Source organism: Eschscholzia californica, unplaced genomic scaffold, assembly GCF_041429995.1.
Source record: "Eschscholzia californica isolate CP2 unplaced genomic scaffold, dmEscCali1.0.p SCAF_4, whole genome shotgun sequence".
In the NCBI taxonomy this organism is placed as follows: Eukaryota; Viridiplantae; Streptophyta; class Magnoliopsida; order Ranunculales; family Papaveraceae; genus Eschscholzia; species Eschscholzia californica.
The window spans coordinates 52451767-52467593 of NW_028238461.1; the positions used below are offsets into that span (position 1 = coordinate 52451767).

The following is a 15827-nucleotide window of genomic DNA, read 5'->3' on the forward strand; positions in this document are numbered from 1 at the left end:
AGACCAAGTTGCATCAATCGCAGCTTGTATTACTTTGGAAGGTCCGCTCGCTTTCAGAACTGTAATGTTCCATCTCAACCCTAAAAAATGTAATATTTTTTACCGGAAAGACTTGCAACCTAATTGTTGGTACTGCTGAAGGAGTGTAAAATGTCTTAAAGAAACATAATATAATCTCACCACAACAAGGAATATTGATAGTCAGTACCCACATATCGTCTAACTCTCTGTAAATCAGAGAAGTATTCCACTTTATCTTAATTAAGACAGAAATAAATCACAATCTCGACTCTAACAACAACAATTCTTATATACGAATAGGGGTGACCAACTACGTCGAACTTGGCCAAATCAACGGCAGAAAAATTGATCAACCGATCTCGATTTGGTTTGGCTTAACGAAGCTGAACTGATGAAACTATACGAAACCAAACTGAGCTGAACGAAGCCATTTGAAAGTTTATTCGCTCGGTCCTGACCAATGATTTAGCCAAACTGTTTATTCGCTCGGTCCTGACCAATGATTTAGCCAAACTGATGATTTAGTCGAACAGAACCGTTGATTGGTTTGGCTTCAAACAAACACAAAATATTCCACAACCGAGCGAGCCCTGTATAGGAAACCTAATTTAGATCAATTTTTGTGGCGACATATCACTGGAGTATATTTTTTCACCGTTCTCTCTCCAATTGCTCCACACTCGAGTGATATGTTTTCACATCAGCGGAGGGTTTGAAGACAGACCAAAAATGAAAAGATGAATAAAATTTCTCATTTTGGATTCTTACTGTAAGAGAAAGAACACCAAAGAAATCCGATCTAATTGCAACTGTGACCTTATCTAGTAGGACGTCAAACGGATCCGTGCATTTAATCAAAAGAGATCATCAATTAACCACCCATCTACGAAATCCCACACTCATGCGTTCACGTCACTTACTAACCAACCAACCATCAAATTAATCCACAAATACCCTATTTCACTACAAAAAAAAAAAAAAAATCAATCAACACAAAGACGTGAATATAATCATAAAACCGGATCGAAACAATTCTCAAGTCACACAACCTGTAATTTCTTTAACAAATAAGTATTCAGTTTACAACAACAAACACACAAACATCTACTTAATTATGATCACAAATAACAGAAAAAATTGAGATCTACATTTTTTTCAGACTTCCTCCTACTTGTCCGGAAACCCTAGATCTGTAACTGTACTTTCTCCCGTATTTTGGGGTTTGTGATCATCATCAGCAACCCAATGATCCAATCAGGTGGTGTTGATGGTAGTGTAACGAAAGACGGGTTGAAGCATGAGATGGAGAAGCTTGAAACAAGCACATGAGAATGAAAGAAATACAAATGAATATATGATTCGAAGTCCCATTCCTTCTAGGCTTAGGCTTAGCTCACAGAGAGGGAAAGAGAAAAAGTAGGTTTACAGAGAAACCAGGGATGTGGAGAAAAGTTCTTCTATCTGAATCTCTCCATGAAAGAAAGAACATAGAGTGGGTAGTAATAATAACGAAGTGGGTGTTTGCCGTGTTGATTTGCTAGATTTACACACGTGTAAGGTATAGATAAGGCTTTATTTGCCAGCTGGGAAGTTTGACATTGGGTCTGCCACGTATTACTCAAGCCAGTTACAGTTACACGTGTGAGACTTTTGATTGCCTCTAAGACACGTGCATTGGATAAGATCTCAACTGATACTATACTTAAGGGGGGTAGTGGTTCAGGACATTGGAGGACACTCAGAGACAAAATGTTCCAGAGACATTTCAAGACATTTCGGGACATTTGTTCGTAGACAAAATGTCTTTATGGACATTTCAGGACATTTGATTCATAGACAAAATGTCTCAGAGACATTTCAAGACATTTGGTTCATGGACAAAATGTCCTGGGGACATTTCAACATATTGAATCCATGGACAAAATGTGTAGTGGATATTATTATTATTATTATCTCATCATTGAAGGATAATTGGTAGACATTTATTATTTTAATATTATCATTATTGTCAAACCATATGAAATAATATATTTGTACTCATGTTTCAATAATATATTTTTCGACTTTTGTGGACATCTGTGGATATCTGAGGACATTGATGGCGGTTGGTAGACATTTATTATTTTAATGTAATCATTATTGTCTAATCATACGAAATAAATTTGCCCTACTACTTTGAAAATATATTTTTCGACTTTCGTAGACATCCGTGAATATCTGTGGACATTGATAGATATTTAGTTGATATTTATTATTTTTAATATTATTACCGTCTTACCATATGAAATAAAAAAAATTAATTAATATTTCCAAATATATATTTTTCGACTTTTGTAGACATTTGTAGATATCTGTGGACATTGATGGATAATTGGTAAATATTTATTATTTAATATAGTTAAATATTAATAATATAATATAATATAATATAATATAATATAATATAATATAATATAATATAATATTATCATAATATGATTTGATAATAATAATTTTTTATTACCTTCCTTACTCAAATATATAATAATAATAATAATAACAATAATATAATAATAATAATAATAATAATAATAATAATAAGAATAATAATAGTAATAATAATAATAATAATAATACAATAATGAAATACAAAAAATTAATTAATATTTCCAAATATATATTTTTTCGACTTTCGTAGACATCTGTAGATATCTGTGGACATTGATGGACAATTGGTAAATATTTATTATTTAATATTGTTAAATATTAATATAATAATAATATAATATAATATAATAATAATATAATATAATATAATAATATAATATAATATAATATAATATAATATAATATAATATAATATAATATAATATAATATAATATAATATAATATAATGTAATAATAATATGATTTGATAATAATAATTATTTTTATTACCTTCCTTACTCAAATATATAATAATAATAATAATAATATAATAATAATAATAATAATAATACAATAATGTAGTAATATAATAATAAGATAATATTATTATAATATGATTTGGTAATAATTATTTTTATTATCTTCCTTACTCAAATGTCCCCAAGTGTCTTCCATATTTTGAGAGACATTTTATCTCCAAAAGCTCTCCAAATTTACACTAAAATGTCTCCAAATGTCCCCAAAAACAATTTGTCTTGAAATGTCCCTAATTTCGTGTCCCGAACGAATAACACAGACATTTGGGGACATTTGAAATGTCTCCAACCAATAACACAGACATTTAGAGACATTTGAAATGTCCCCAACCAATAACACGGACATTTGGGGACATTTCAAATGTCCCCAACCAATAACACGGACATTGGGGGACATGAAAATGTCCCCCAATGTCCCCAACCACTACCCCCCCCCCCCCCCCTTAGTTTACCCCTCGTAAAGGGTCTTTTTGATACGTCAGAAAATCAAGTTAGAAAATTGATTATCGTAAGAAAAACAAATTTCCACTGTTTGGTTACACATTTTAGGTGTGAAAGTCGTTTTCTAATGAGAAAAGAAAGTGTAAAATTGTCCAATTTATTTTACCACTTTTTACTTAGGAAAACCCATTTCTTACTCACTATTATCAAATTTTGCGCGCTCTCTCCTCTTGTAAAGGTATTTGCGTAAAATCCTATCTCATTTTTTTCTCCCTCTTTTTAGTCTTTTTGTAGACATATTTGTTTCCCCCTCTCTCTCTTCTCTTGTTAAAGAAACATAGGTTCATATATTAACAAAATCCACTAACAAAGAATACCTAGATTCATGGATCAACAAAAACCATTAATAAAGAATACCATATTTATGGATTAGCAAAAAACATCTACAAAGAATATACAGACTCATAGATTTGAAGTTTTTCTTTTATATTTTAACAAAGAATACAAATAATACCCAAACTCAAAGAATATAAAGCATACCCAGATCGTGTATCTCTCTTTCTTCCTCTCTCTTGAAGTTTTTGGATTTCTATTTTGAAGAATCTGGATTTCAATTCAAAAAGACATGAAATAGTGATAACTTGCATGTTCATAGATTTTCAATAGACTCGATCATAATTTGTAACCCTACTCTTCGACCATCATAGATTTTCAACTCTGAAGAGAAGCCGAAATTCCAAAGGCACCTACTAGAGTTTAATAGTACGTAAAATTCTAAAGGCACTCCTCTTGTTTTCCTACACTCCAACCAAACACTTAAGCTTTGATTTCACATTTGAAAATGTTGATTTTCTTTCCCACAAGAAATATTTGGTTTTCACATCCAATCGTTCACCCATGTGTCAAACAGACTCTAAAATTGAGTTTACCCATGGTTTCATTGCTTTCTTTTTTGTAGATGGTTCATTGTTTTTGGAACATACATGCGCGTTGCTCTCACAAGAAATGTATTATTAAACCTTTGTAGACCGTGTTTCATGGGTAAAAGATTTTTTTTTTGCAAATGGGTAAGAGTCAGTTAGGTAAATACTAGTAACATAGACACAGAGTAGTGGAACAAACAGTGAGTTTGAAGGTGAAAACAAGAATAATTGTAGACCTGAACAAAACAAGTAAATTTGTGAAGTCAAATGACAATGAAGTGTTATGGGCTTAAAAAAAAAAACTTCACCCATAATTAATAAATGGACTAGTTACAATTAAAAAATTAAAAAGTATACTCAATCCGCTTCCTGTGACTTCCACTTGAACCACATGTGAGAGAGAACATGTTTCTCTCACCTCTCACATGTTCAGTCACGTGAAGAGAGAAACTCTAATTTCTATCACATGCGGTTCAAGTAGGAGTCTCAACAGGCAGATTGTAAACTTTTGTTGTAAAAAAGTAGAACTTGGTGATTTTAGGGATAGGACATCAATTACGAACTTTTCGCACTAACTTATGTTGAATTGAAATAACCTAATCTAACAAAAAGATTACAATAAGCATAGAAGAAAGATAAGGTGGAATTTCTCTTGGGTGACGGCCTCTTCTTCTTTTTAAGGGAGGAGAACGCGGTGCATCTGCAAATTAGGATAATGTAGGGTCACTATCATCAGGTGACTGTTTTTCATCGGTCAAAGATGGCGACCTCTCATAACATAAATTAATCATGTCTTCCCACCCTGTTATTTCCTCTGTACTTCATCTCCAGTTTCACCCCCCACCCCAATAATTATACTATTCGGGTCTAATCTCCAACCTCATAACCCGATTATCCGACTTTCAGGATATATGGGCCGAATAAATCGGTTCGACACTTCGACCCGACCACTGACCCGTAATATGGAAAAAAACAGTCACGGCCACCAAACTATATTTGACTTGATTCTCTATCTATTCCGATTCAATCTCAACTTATTACGGTTTATTTTGTGTGATTAGTAACGAGTTCAGGGAAGAGAAAGAGACGGGAATAGATATCCGACAGCTTCTGAACACAATAAGAGAAAAAGGACCAGAATTGAATGGCGGAAGGGGCTCTCACCGACCCTCTCTCTCTCTCTCTCTAGTCGATTTTGAAAACCCTAGCTTCCAGAGAGAGAAAGCAATTGATAAAGATGCTCATTTCCTGATCATCTCTTATCACCGAAGAGGGAAAACAAAAAAAACCCTAACTTTTTCAAATCTAAGTTCATTTTTGTCGATCATATTATTTTTCCCTCAATTTTGTTAGATCGATCCTTTTTGTTTGTAAACTGAGTCAAACTCGTAACTCTATAATAACATGACTCGACAAGTTGTGTCCCGCCCCTCGTCAACAATTCGCCGCCAACAATTCTTACCAAACCAGTCATCCTCCAGCCTCCGTTTAACCGGAAACCAATCACCCGGCGGAAGCATGCATTTGGGTAACCAATCTCCGGAAGGAAGTATCCGTATAGTCGGAAGCCGATCACCAGGAGGTAGCAAACGGTTTGCAGAGGTAGCCGGAGGAACAACCGCCGAATGCGCTGCCGTATTCTGTTGCTGCCCTTGTGGTATAATGAACTTCTTAGTCCTTGCTGTTTACAAAGTTCCGGCAGGCCTATGCAAAAAAGCATTGAAGAACAAGAAAATCAAGAGGTTGAAGAAGAAAGGAATGTTAACCCAAAGAAGAAAATGTAAGTGTGGGTGTGATGATACTGAAATTCAAATACACCCAGTTTGTGTTAATGAAGAAGAATTAGTAATTGAAGGTGAAAAATCTGAATCTTTAACATCAAAAGAGATGAAAGAAATGGAGAATGAGATGTGGGATAAGTTTTATAGAACTGGGTTTTGGAGAAGTCCTTCACAGAGAGATACAGAGTAATTGAATTATGATCATCAATGGTGAAAAAGGTATTTATATATATATCATATATGTAAAAGAAAATATTCAATTTGTCTGTACTTTTGGGAGGGGGGATACTGAAATTTTAATAGAAGTTCATTTTGATCTTCAAAACATGTGTTTATTTGGTGTAATTTTTATGTTTTTTCTTCTTGCTATACCCTTTTGTTATATGTTTAAATTTTTTTTTTCTTTTAATATATGGTGGGTGGTGGTTTGGGTTGTGTATATTTTGTGATTGAATCTTCTCCATGAATATTTGTAAATGATAGTATTGTTTTATGCTCTAAGAGTTTGACGTCGAAGCAAAGAAGAAGCTTGAGTTAGCGTCTGCTCAGTTAGTTTGTACGAGTAAATTAAAATTTGATGTAAATCATCAATCCATTGTAGTCCAGCCCGGTTAGGATACCTGGCTTTCACCCAGGCGACCCGGGTTCAAATCCCGGCAATGGAATTCTTTTTTCATTTTTCTTTTCTTTTTCGTTTTGAGAGAGATTATTATGGATCTATTTTTCGTTTGACAGCAGAATTTGTAATCCAAATTGAAGTCTTTTCTATTAGGGAGGATTGTTTGTGATTCTAGTTTAGTTTGGTATACATGATGAAGTTATCGTTCCATTCGTAACACAACAAACTACCCCTTTAATCGGTACCAAAACTATGGAGTAGACTCGCGGAGGAGTCCGATAAACTATCGATATATATACTTCATAGAACCCTATTCTTCCTCGGAATCAACTGGCGACGGAACGGAAAGATGTAGTACTAGTTGATTGACGGACAACTTGACTACCAGTGATGGAAAGTTCAATAGGTGTAGCTATTGAAATAACCGGGCGCCTATAGCTGTCCGTTAATGGAGTGTACCACGACAGGTTGCGTAAAAGGCCCGTGGGTTCGTAATTTTGTACAATTTTGGTTGGGGTTAGGATACCGGGCCTAGTTGTAAGGGGAGCCTTTCAATTATATAGCAAGCCCAACCTTATCTTGAATAATTTTGGTTGGGCTTAGGATAGCGGGACTAGTTATTAGGTGGACCCTTTCGTTACTACCTAGCCTAACCAAACTTGTACCATTTTAGTTGGGTTTCGAATAGCAGGCCTAGTTGTAAAGGTAGCCTCTCGTTGATACCAAACTCAACTCTAGATAAGATAACCAGACAAAACCCACTTTTTACAAGCACAACCCTTCTAAAAAGATGAACAAGAGTTTCTCTCCGGATCTGTTGGCAGTCAGCAACCAAGTTCCTTTCCGACAATTGTTCATCTTCTATCTGGATATTTAACAAAAACATCATTTCAGACGACGAATAAAGTCAAGATGGTCCGGGTCTGTAAAAGTGGAATATCCTTGCATTGTTATATGATCTCTTGATGCACATGCTTATATTCCTGCTATAGGTTGATTATTTTTCATCCACCACCAAACAATTCAATTTAAATAACTAGCTGGCAAATATCAAAACTTCGGATTCTCTAAGTCACCAATAAAATACAAAGTACTATGGGATAGGAAACAACCAAAGTTTATATGGTTGAGAATATTACCAAATAAGTGGGATACTGACTCAAAAGCTTCCAATATGTGACACTTTCTTTTTCAAAAAGTAAAAAAGTTTGGAATGTCCATTCATTTGGACTATAGTTGGGGGCCAACCAAAGTTTAAATCTTGTTTGTTTTATTTTTGCATGAATCACAAGCTTTCATTCTTCATCAATATTTTTCTACGGAATTCTACCTTTTTATTCTTTTTTTTTTGTTGAAATACTCTACCTCTTTATTCACCTATAGTTTTATTTATAGATCCTTTTGCTTAAAGATAAGGAGACCATTAGTTACGGAGTAAATGGTCCCCGTTGCTAATTTTGGAGTAGACTAGTCCAGAATATGTTTCACTTGATATAACCTAGTATAATACTCTCATTATTTGTGTCTTGGCTTGAAATTTAGGTAAGGAAAAGAAGTGTATGGAACACTGTAATTATATTAAGTTTCATTAGTCATAAATGCATAAAAGAACTACAATGGACTGCTGAGTAAAATAAATAAAACTAAGGCTGTAAAAAAGTTAGAGAATCTGAAATCTGCCACGCCCACGGACACCTGAGTCTGTTGTAACGCATATACACACGAAATCTATAGTCTGGTCCGTCCCGACCTGCCTAATGAAATAAATGGGTCAGTTCGGAATTTGAAGTGCTAGCAAACACTCCGCACAAATCTGATTCGTTAGTATTTTCCCAACATCACCCTCTCGTTACCACCCTTTCATAAATGGAAAATGGATAAAAGTGGTTTAATCTCACATCCTAAAAAGTGATCACACCTTTCGATAACATTCCTTTAGAATTGGCAAGCTTCTAAAAATTTCATTAATAAGTTCATTACTGGGTCTATGTGTTTATGTGGACAAAGGCTAAAGGTTTGTTCTCTTGATTAGTGCCTAAAATCATCTTCTTTTTGCATAGCATAAATTCGAATCTAAACCACCCAATACTCGATAGGTTTGAAAAATTTGACGGACTTCGACATGTTTCGAACACTAAAATTAAAAAAGTTACTCGTCTGAGTCTGTCCTGTAACTTGAACGAAAATAAAATTTTAGAACCTGACTAACCCAACTTGACGAGAAAATAAGTTTGCACAGACCTGATCCCACCCAATTCCAACACCAACCTACAATTACTAATGAATGGACCCCAAATATTAAGATTTCACAATTGAGTCAGAGCTTCTTGAGTTATTGTTCTACTATTGGGTCCATTAATCATGGAAGCTTGTGCTCTACGTTCAACTGCTCTGATTGATGGGTAACTTAACCAAAGATGATCCCTTTGACCATTCTTAAAGACCAGTCAACAGTCAACATACCACCTTTCTAACAGTGGAAGTGGTAGTAAAATAACTCGGTAGATCGCGAAATATGAGATCATAGGTGGACAAGAATACGAGTTAGAATGAGTTGAGGTCTCCTAATAAAAGTCTTGAATTCTGCCGTGTTTAAACTTGTAACACTTCCGCAGATCAATTTTCCGATTAGACGCGTCTCCTTCTCTCCCTAAAACTCTCTCTCTCTCTCTAGGGTTTCATTCTCTCTCTAAAATTATCATCTCTGACGGCGATTACTTTGAAGCTCATAGATCCATGATCTGAACCTCGACTACAAAGTCCAAGTCCGATTTCTTCATTCGTAGGCTAGTAAACAGACCAATTGAGTAATTCCTATGGAGGTAATACCCGATTCTTTTCATTGATTGAACGTAAACATTATTTGGTTTATTGTTTCTACTTGTCTGATCTTTTTACACAGTTTGGTTGAATTTAGATCTATCTTTATCAGTTTGATTTTGCTATTTTCTTCCCAATTGATAGAATTATTTGTATTTCCTTTGTTACAAGTTCTGGTGTTTTTTTGGTAATTTTTCCCTATTGGAATTGTTCAAGGTTTATCTTAATGAGTTGACTCAATGCGTTGAAAATTTTTGTGATCAAAGATAACTCCTTTCAATATGGAATTATGAATGAGGTAGAATTGGATAGAGGAGACTAGTTTTAGTGATTAATGAAAATTTGAATTCTTCTGAAAGGTTTCACCTTTCTAGGGTAGAGATTGAATAAACTGCATCTGCAACTATTTACTGTTTTTTGGTTTGGGTTGGTAGGCTTCAGCTATGGAGGAAAGCCACATAATTGAGAATCATCTTACTTCAGCTGCTGCTTTTGTCGAAGGGGGAATACAAGAAGCCTGTGATGATGCTTGCAGTATATGTCTCGAAGATTTTTGTGACAGTGATCCCTCTACAGTATGCTCTGCTTATTCACCCATGCCCTTTGCTGCTGTGTCTTTCATTGTCTTTATTTCACAAATCCGTACCATATTGATTTTTGTGGTTCTTAGAGATTTTGTGTCTATCGTGCAGGTTACTAGTTGCAAACATGAATTTCATCTTCAATGCATCCTAGAATGGTATGATCTGTATAAATTATAATCATATTTAGTTGAGTTTTTAGAGTTCTAGCGGCGGGTATGACAAGTAATTTAAATAGATTCATTCATGTATATTTGGTAAGGATCGGCTAATTGGCCAATCAAAATAACTACTGTATTTACTACTTTTATCCGCCCAAATAAGGTTGTCTTAGAGCTAGAATTCTTGCAGTTCTGACACTTCCATATAAAGTTGTTTGTTGAGAAAATGTTCCATTCTGTGCATTTCATGGTACTTCGATTATTTTTCTAGGTTAATATCATGATATGGTTATCTATACAATACCATATATCTCTTTAATTGAATTTACAGATTCAGATTTAAGTTTTTCTTGGTTAAACTTTGTACTTAATTGTGGCCGTATGAGTCCTTTGAATTTTATAAACATTAAGTTCGATAAAAACTTTGGAAAATGATCGATGAAACCATTTATTTAGATATTGTAAGAAGAGGACCAATTAGGTCAAAATTTTATCAAGTTTCAAATACAACTTAGCTGATGATATTTAATTTGAAAAATATCATCTGTTGTCGAAGTGCTCACGATATTAAGTTGATTACTTAGCTAGAGGTCAAGAAATGTGATTTTTTTTTTTTAAAGATTTGGTACGGCCCTAACGTTTCTCAAGTACAATATACAAACGAAGCCTAGGATATCCTAGTTTTCATACATCAGTATCTATCTCTTGCAGCCTGCAATTCCCTTGGCAGTGCAGTGAGCCAGTGATGTGGCCTGGAACCGTGCTTCCTGCTTTGACTTGAAGTGCAGGAAATTGGTCAGTAGTGTTGTTTGCCACTCTTCACTAACGCCTTGTTCAAAGTGAAGAATTTGTGACACTCAAATTCCAAATGCCAAGAAACTGGATAGTACTAAGAAGCAAGGCTGTTGGGGTGTTCCTCTGAGAAATTACTTTTCTCTTTGTGTATTGCTTACTCTTATAAATAAATCAGATCTTGGAAGAATTTTTTGCTTATTCCGAATGAAGGATGAACTGCTAAAGTTAGGACACTTGCCGGTAAAGGAAGGAACGAACCGTGATAATTGATTTCATATTTCATCTTTTAGGTGTCAGAGAAGCTCCCAGTGTCCCATGTGTTGGCAATCCATCAGCCTGAAGGATCCCACCAGGTTCATTTGGCTTTTTCTACTTCTTTTGTCTTTTCAGTTCAAATGCAAGTATGCAGCTAATTCTACGAAATTTTTTTAAAAAAATTATAATAATGGGATACACTTTGTAACAGCCAAGAATTGCTCGAGGCTGTGGAACAAGAAAGATCTGTTAGGTCTAATCGACCACGAAATGCTACAATATTTCATCATCCTACTTTCGGTGATTTTGAATTACAGCATGTAAGTACACTTTCTGATTCCATAACTTGCTAAATTATTTTCTTGAAGTTTTCTGATTAGGGCTGTTCCACACTTCCACTTATTTAACACTTCAATGCAGTTACCTGTGGGTTCAAATGATGCTGAACTTGAAGAGAGAATAATGCAACACTTGGCTGCTGCTGCTGCGATGGGGAGGGCACATCGCATTGCTAGAAGAGACAGTAATAGGAATAGGTCAACAGGTCAGAGTCTTCCACAACGTTTGGTCTTACCCTCTCACCCAAACACATCTTCTACTGTTGTCCCTGGCTCTTCCGCTCAAGAACATCTGGAGAATGAGACTGTTCCTACAATTGGTACAGCTAGTCCGACATCCCCTCTCATCGCCTTGAGAGAGGATTCCTCGTCAGGGGTGCCGCAATTACATGCTTCTAAACCGTCTGATCCCAGACTCGCTTCTGCATCTGCCTCCGGTGTTTTTCTGGCCAATCAACATGTCTCTGCCTCCCATAATTCGTAAGTATCGAGAATATAGCCATAAAGTTCTATTCTATAGTCGATCGCTACTATCTTAAGTGTACCTGTTGCAAAAATTAACGTCGTACTTCATATTTTTCACTAGCAATACTGCGAGTCAGTCTTCTTCAGTAAATGAAGATAAGGCGGGGCCATCAGACTTCCAAGCTTTTTCAGAAGCTCTAAAATCTCGTTTTTCTGCTGTCTCAACGAGGTATATATCACAAAATTGAAGATTCACTGTTGGTATGTTCTTTCTGTTTTTCCTTATTTTGTATTTAAAGTTTTAAACTAAATTTGTATATGTATTGAAGGTACAAAGAGTCAATTGCAAAAAGTACCAAAGGGTGGAAGGAGCGGTTGTTTTCTAGGAACACTCCCGTATCCGATCTTGGTTCACAAGTACAACCAGAACTAAATGCTGGAATTGCTAATGTAGCATCCCTTATGGAACGCCTTGACACCAGAGAAACTAATAGAACATCCGAGGCTTCGGTTTCAGAGAACAAGGAAGGGAATCTGGTCTCAGAACCAGGTACCCAGACTGCAAAAGCTCCCTCCAGCAACTCTTTAAATGAAAACAATCCTTCAGCTTCTTGTGCTGCAAGTTCGGGTTCAAATTAGATGTACCTTATTCCTCAGCACTCCCTCAGCATTTTCACCCTGTAAGGTAATCAATCAACCCCTTGTGCTTTTAAGTATGTTCAATGGCCCCTCTACATATTTCTCATCAAAATTTGTTTTATAAAATGTTGTACAGTACAATTTTCTAGAACTAAGAATGTCAAATTATACCTAAAAACATAACAATAGATAGAGAACTGCAACTCTCTGTGAGGATACTTACACCTCCTGAAGTGTTTGAAATTTATTGAGAATCTGACATCAAGTCAATAGTACGAGACTAGCTAAACGCCTAAATGTTTGCAAATATATTTAAGATTGTCTTTCCTAGTTATGCATTCAATGTTCCCATTAGTCTTGGAATTGTTATTACAATGAGCAAAAAGTACTGAGAAATGGGTAGGATTAATAGCGAGAGTGATGAGTAGTAAGAGATCAAAGAAAAACTTATTCGAGAAACTCGGCGAAACTCATACGGCAGCATTAGCAGAACTTTTGGAAATGAAGAGTGCTTTTGCGAAGGCTGAAGGTTCTTGAGAGTGAAAAATGTCAATATTCATGTTGATTGAAGTACTTACACTTAAGCAGTACGACTTAAACTCGGACTCAGCTTGGCCAAGGTCCGAGTCCGAGTCAGGGGGCGAGTCAACCGAGTCACTCGGCCGAGTCAGGCCGAGTCAATATTTCAGCTTCCTGTTTCATGAGTTTGCTGCCCATAGCTTCCCTGTTTCTTTTCTCTAATGTTTATTACCACTAAGTAGTTACTAAGTTATGTATATAATATGATTAACATGATAATTCATAATATAATTAAGTTCAAACTTCAAAATCAACACTAAATTACCAGTAACGTTAGGAACAACTAAATAACCACTCTAGTAGACTCATAGTCTAATAGTAATAACTATTAACTAGAACCAAAAACTAGAACCAAAAACTCGTAGACTTTCTAGACTAATTTTCTATTGTAATAACGAAAGTACAAAACTAAATAACTAGAATATCAAGAACAACATTCATATTTGACAAATAAAGGGATAACAATCATAATCGAGTCAGACCCGAGTCATACTCGAGTCACCGAGTCATACCCAAGTCACTCGGGCTAACCCTAGACTCGGGAACTCGGTGAGATTCAGCTTGGTGTATGTCCGAGTCCAAGCCGAGTCCGGAGTCACTCGGCTGACTCGGCCGAGTCGTACTGCTTAGCTTACACTATACCCAAGCATATTGCTCTTGCCGTTCACATATTACAGCAGCAAAAGTACATCTAGAAGGTAGTTTGTCAGTATACCTGAACATAAGACTTGCCAGATAATGATTTGTTCCAGTTGCTCTTAACATGATTCACATTTCACACCTTGGATGAAGCAACCGTTCGGTCCTGCTCTTTCCAATTTGGAAATGGTCAAACGACCGGCCCTCATAACTCAGTTTCCATAACCATCTTTGCTTTATATCATCGTCAAGACATTCAAATAAACTCTCATTGTACTTGTCAAACTGATCGAGTCTTAATGTATACGCCTCTTTTTCTTTCCTATTAGTGTTCCTAATATTATAAGTGATCAAAGCCAATATCATATGTTAGTAATTCCAAATATAACAATATGATCATTGGTGAATTGTGTCAAGCCACTCAAGCCATATGTGTCTAATGCCCTCTAACTGATGAGAGCACAACAAGTCTTATTCTCGAATTCTGTTGTTTTTATTATGATATTATTACTATATACTTATGATATTGTTCTTGTCCATGAAAGTAAGATCTTCGTGTATGACTTGGTGATTGATTTCTTCAGATGAGAAAATTTCTTTTTTAGAGCTTTGATGCTGAGGAGACGAGGTCGTGCTTGCTATTGCCTTCTGAGAAGATTGGTCATTTTAGTATTCTGAAAAAGAAGAATCTATGAGTTTAGCCTGTTTCTGAATATTATACAAAAGGCAGACCTGATTTGGTGACAATTTAGTTTCGAGCTGATATGACAGATCATGTAGGGAAGGAGAACATTCCCTATGAGTTGCCACATCTGTTCGGATCCAAGTCGGGGTAAAAAAAGTTGCGTCATCGCTATCATTTCCTGACAGTGAAAAAATAAGAAAAGCTTACATGTAAATTTGTTTATAGAGAGGAAGATGTCCAAACCCTAACATTTGAGTATGGTTGAATGTTACATATAATGGATGAACATTTTTCACTCAATAATCTTATGAACACTAGCCATTTATTCTTCCTTAGTTGCCATTGGAAGTTCACTCTTGACTTATGTTTAAATGCAAGTTTAGATAATCACTCAGTAGGGGGTCTAGTACTAGAGTCGGAAGGACTTATTAGCCAAACATTCTCTTAACTTAGACTCTTATGGCTAGCATTTTACAGATCTCTCTTCTTTCTCTTGTCTCCGACTATATGCACAAAATTTTAACATTATATTTAGGTAATGCTCGTTTTTTTTCTAAATCAATTATGAAATTTGATTGAGGTTTGTATCAATATGAATCAAATATCAAAATTTATACTTTTGTTTGGCTCGTGACATCAAACTCATTCGAACAATTGATTTGGGTTGAGTTTTGGTAGATCTGGTTCGGGCTAATCTGTTTAAGACAATGATGAAAATAATATGAAAGGTAGAATTAGAAGTTTCAATCTAAGCAAGCCAAAGAACCGAAATTCAGTTCTAATTTTAAATTGTTTGTTCAATGTAGATCCTTTTGTCTAAAATTATGCAATCCTATAACTTCTAAACCCTAGAACGAACATAGAAACTAGTGGATTTAAAAAAAAAATTATTTCCTTGTTTCTTGTTCCAACCAAAGTAGTAATTGTCTAAAAACTCATATAACCTTGGCTAAAAATGTCAGAATTCATCTTGATTCATGTTAACCAAGACAATCAAGGAAATCATGTGTAATTCAGTACAGTAGCGATATAAACATTGCAATCTTCAACTTATTTTTCTATTTGCACTTGGTAAACGTTTGTCGGCAAATTCTTTCTCACCTGACGTGAATAATTCAGCATGGGATCTAAATGATTCTGCA

General features: G+C 35.2%; 2 protein-coding genes, 1 long non-coding RNA gene and 1 other non-coding gene across 8 annotated transcripts; 3 read left to right on the forward strand and 1 right to left on the reverse strand.

Moving 5' to 3' along the window:
* Positions 1-151: 151 nt before the first annotated feature.
* On the reverse strand, positions 152-1535 carry LOC147545988 (uncharacterized). Its single transcript, XR_015224298.1, has 2 exons — positions 1170-1535; positions 152-984 (listed from the first exon to the last, which is right to left on the reverse strand). It is a non-coding gene; the product is annotated as an uncharacterized LOC147545988 (long non-coding RNA).
* A 3902-nt stretch (positions 1536-5437) lies between these two features.
* On the forward strand, positions 5438-6548 carry LOC147545989 (uncharacterized). Its single transcript, XM_086638050.1, has one exon. It carries the CDS (start codon positions 5733-5735, stop codon positions 6297-6299), a length of 567 nt encoding a protein of 188 aa, XP_086494176.1. The 5' UTR covers positions 5438-5732; the 3' UTR covers positions 6300-6548.
* Positions 6549-6700: 152 nt separating this feature from the next.
* On the forward strand, positions 6701-6774 carry TRNAE-UUC (transfer RNA glutamic acid (anticodon UUC)). Its single transcript has one exon. It is a non-coding gene; the product is annotated as a tRNA-Glu (tRNA).
* Positions 6775-8618: 1844 nt separating this feature from the next.
* On the forward strand, positions 8619-14985 carry LOC147545991 (E3 ubiquitin-protein ligase RHF2A-like). 5 transcript variants are annotated; one of them, XM_086632158.1, is made up of 9 exons: positions 8619-9550; positions 9983-10123; positions 10241-10287; positions 11376-11438; positions 11552-11660; positions 11761-12158; positions 12265-12372; positions 12473-12828; positions 14585-14985. In XM_086632158.1, exons 1-8 carry the CDS (start codon positions 9545-9547, stop codon positions 12780-12782), a joined length of 1182 nt encoding a protein of 393 aa, XP_086488284.1. In that variant the 5' UTR covers positions 8619-9544; the 3' UTR covers positions 12783-12828; positions 14585-14985. The 5 variants fall into 5 exon arrangements, 4 of the variants coding, with proteins under 4 accessions (XP_086488284.1, XP_086488285.1, XP_086488286.1 ...); XM_086632159.1 differs by having other exon boundaries at positions 8899-9550; positions 12473-12823; XR_015223045.1 differs by having other exon boundaries at positions 9275-9550; positions 12473-13199; positions 13273-14985.
* Positions 14986-15827: the final 842 nt, after the last annotated feature.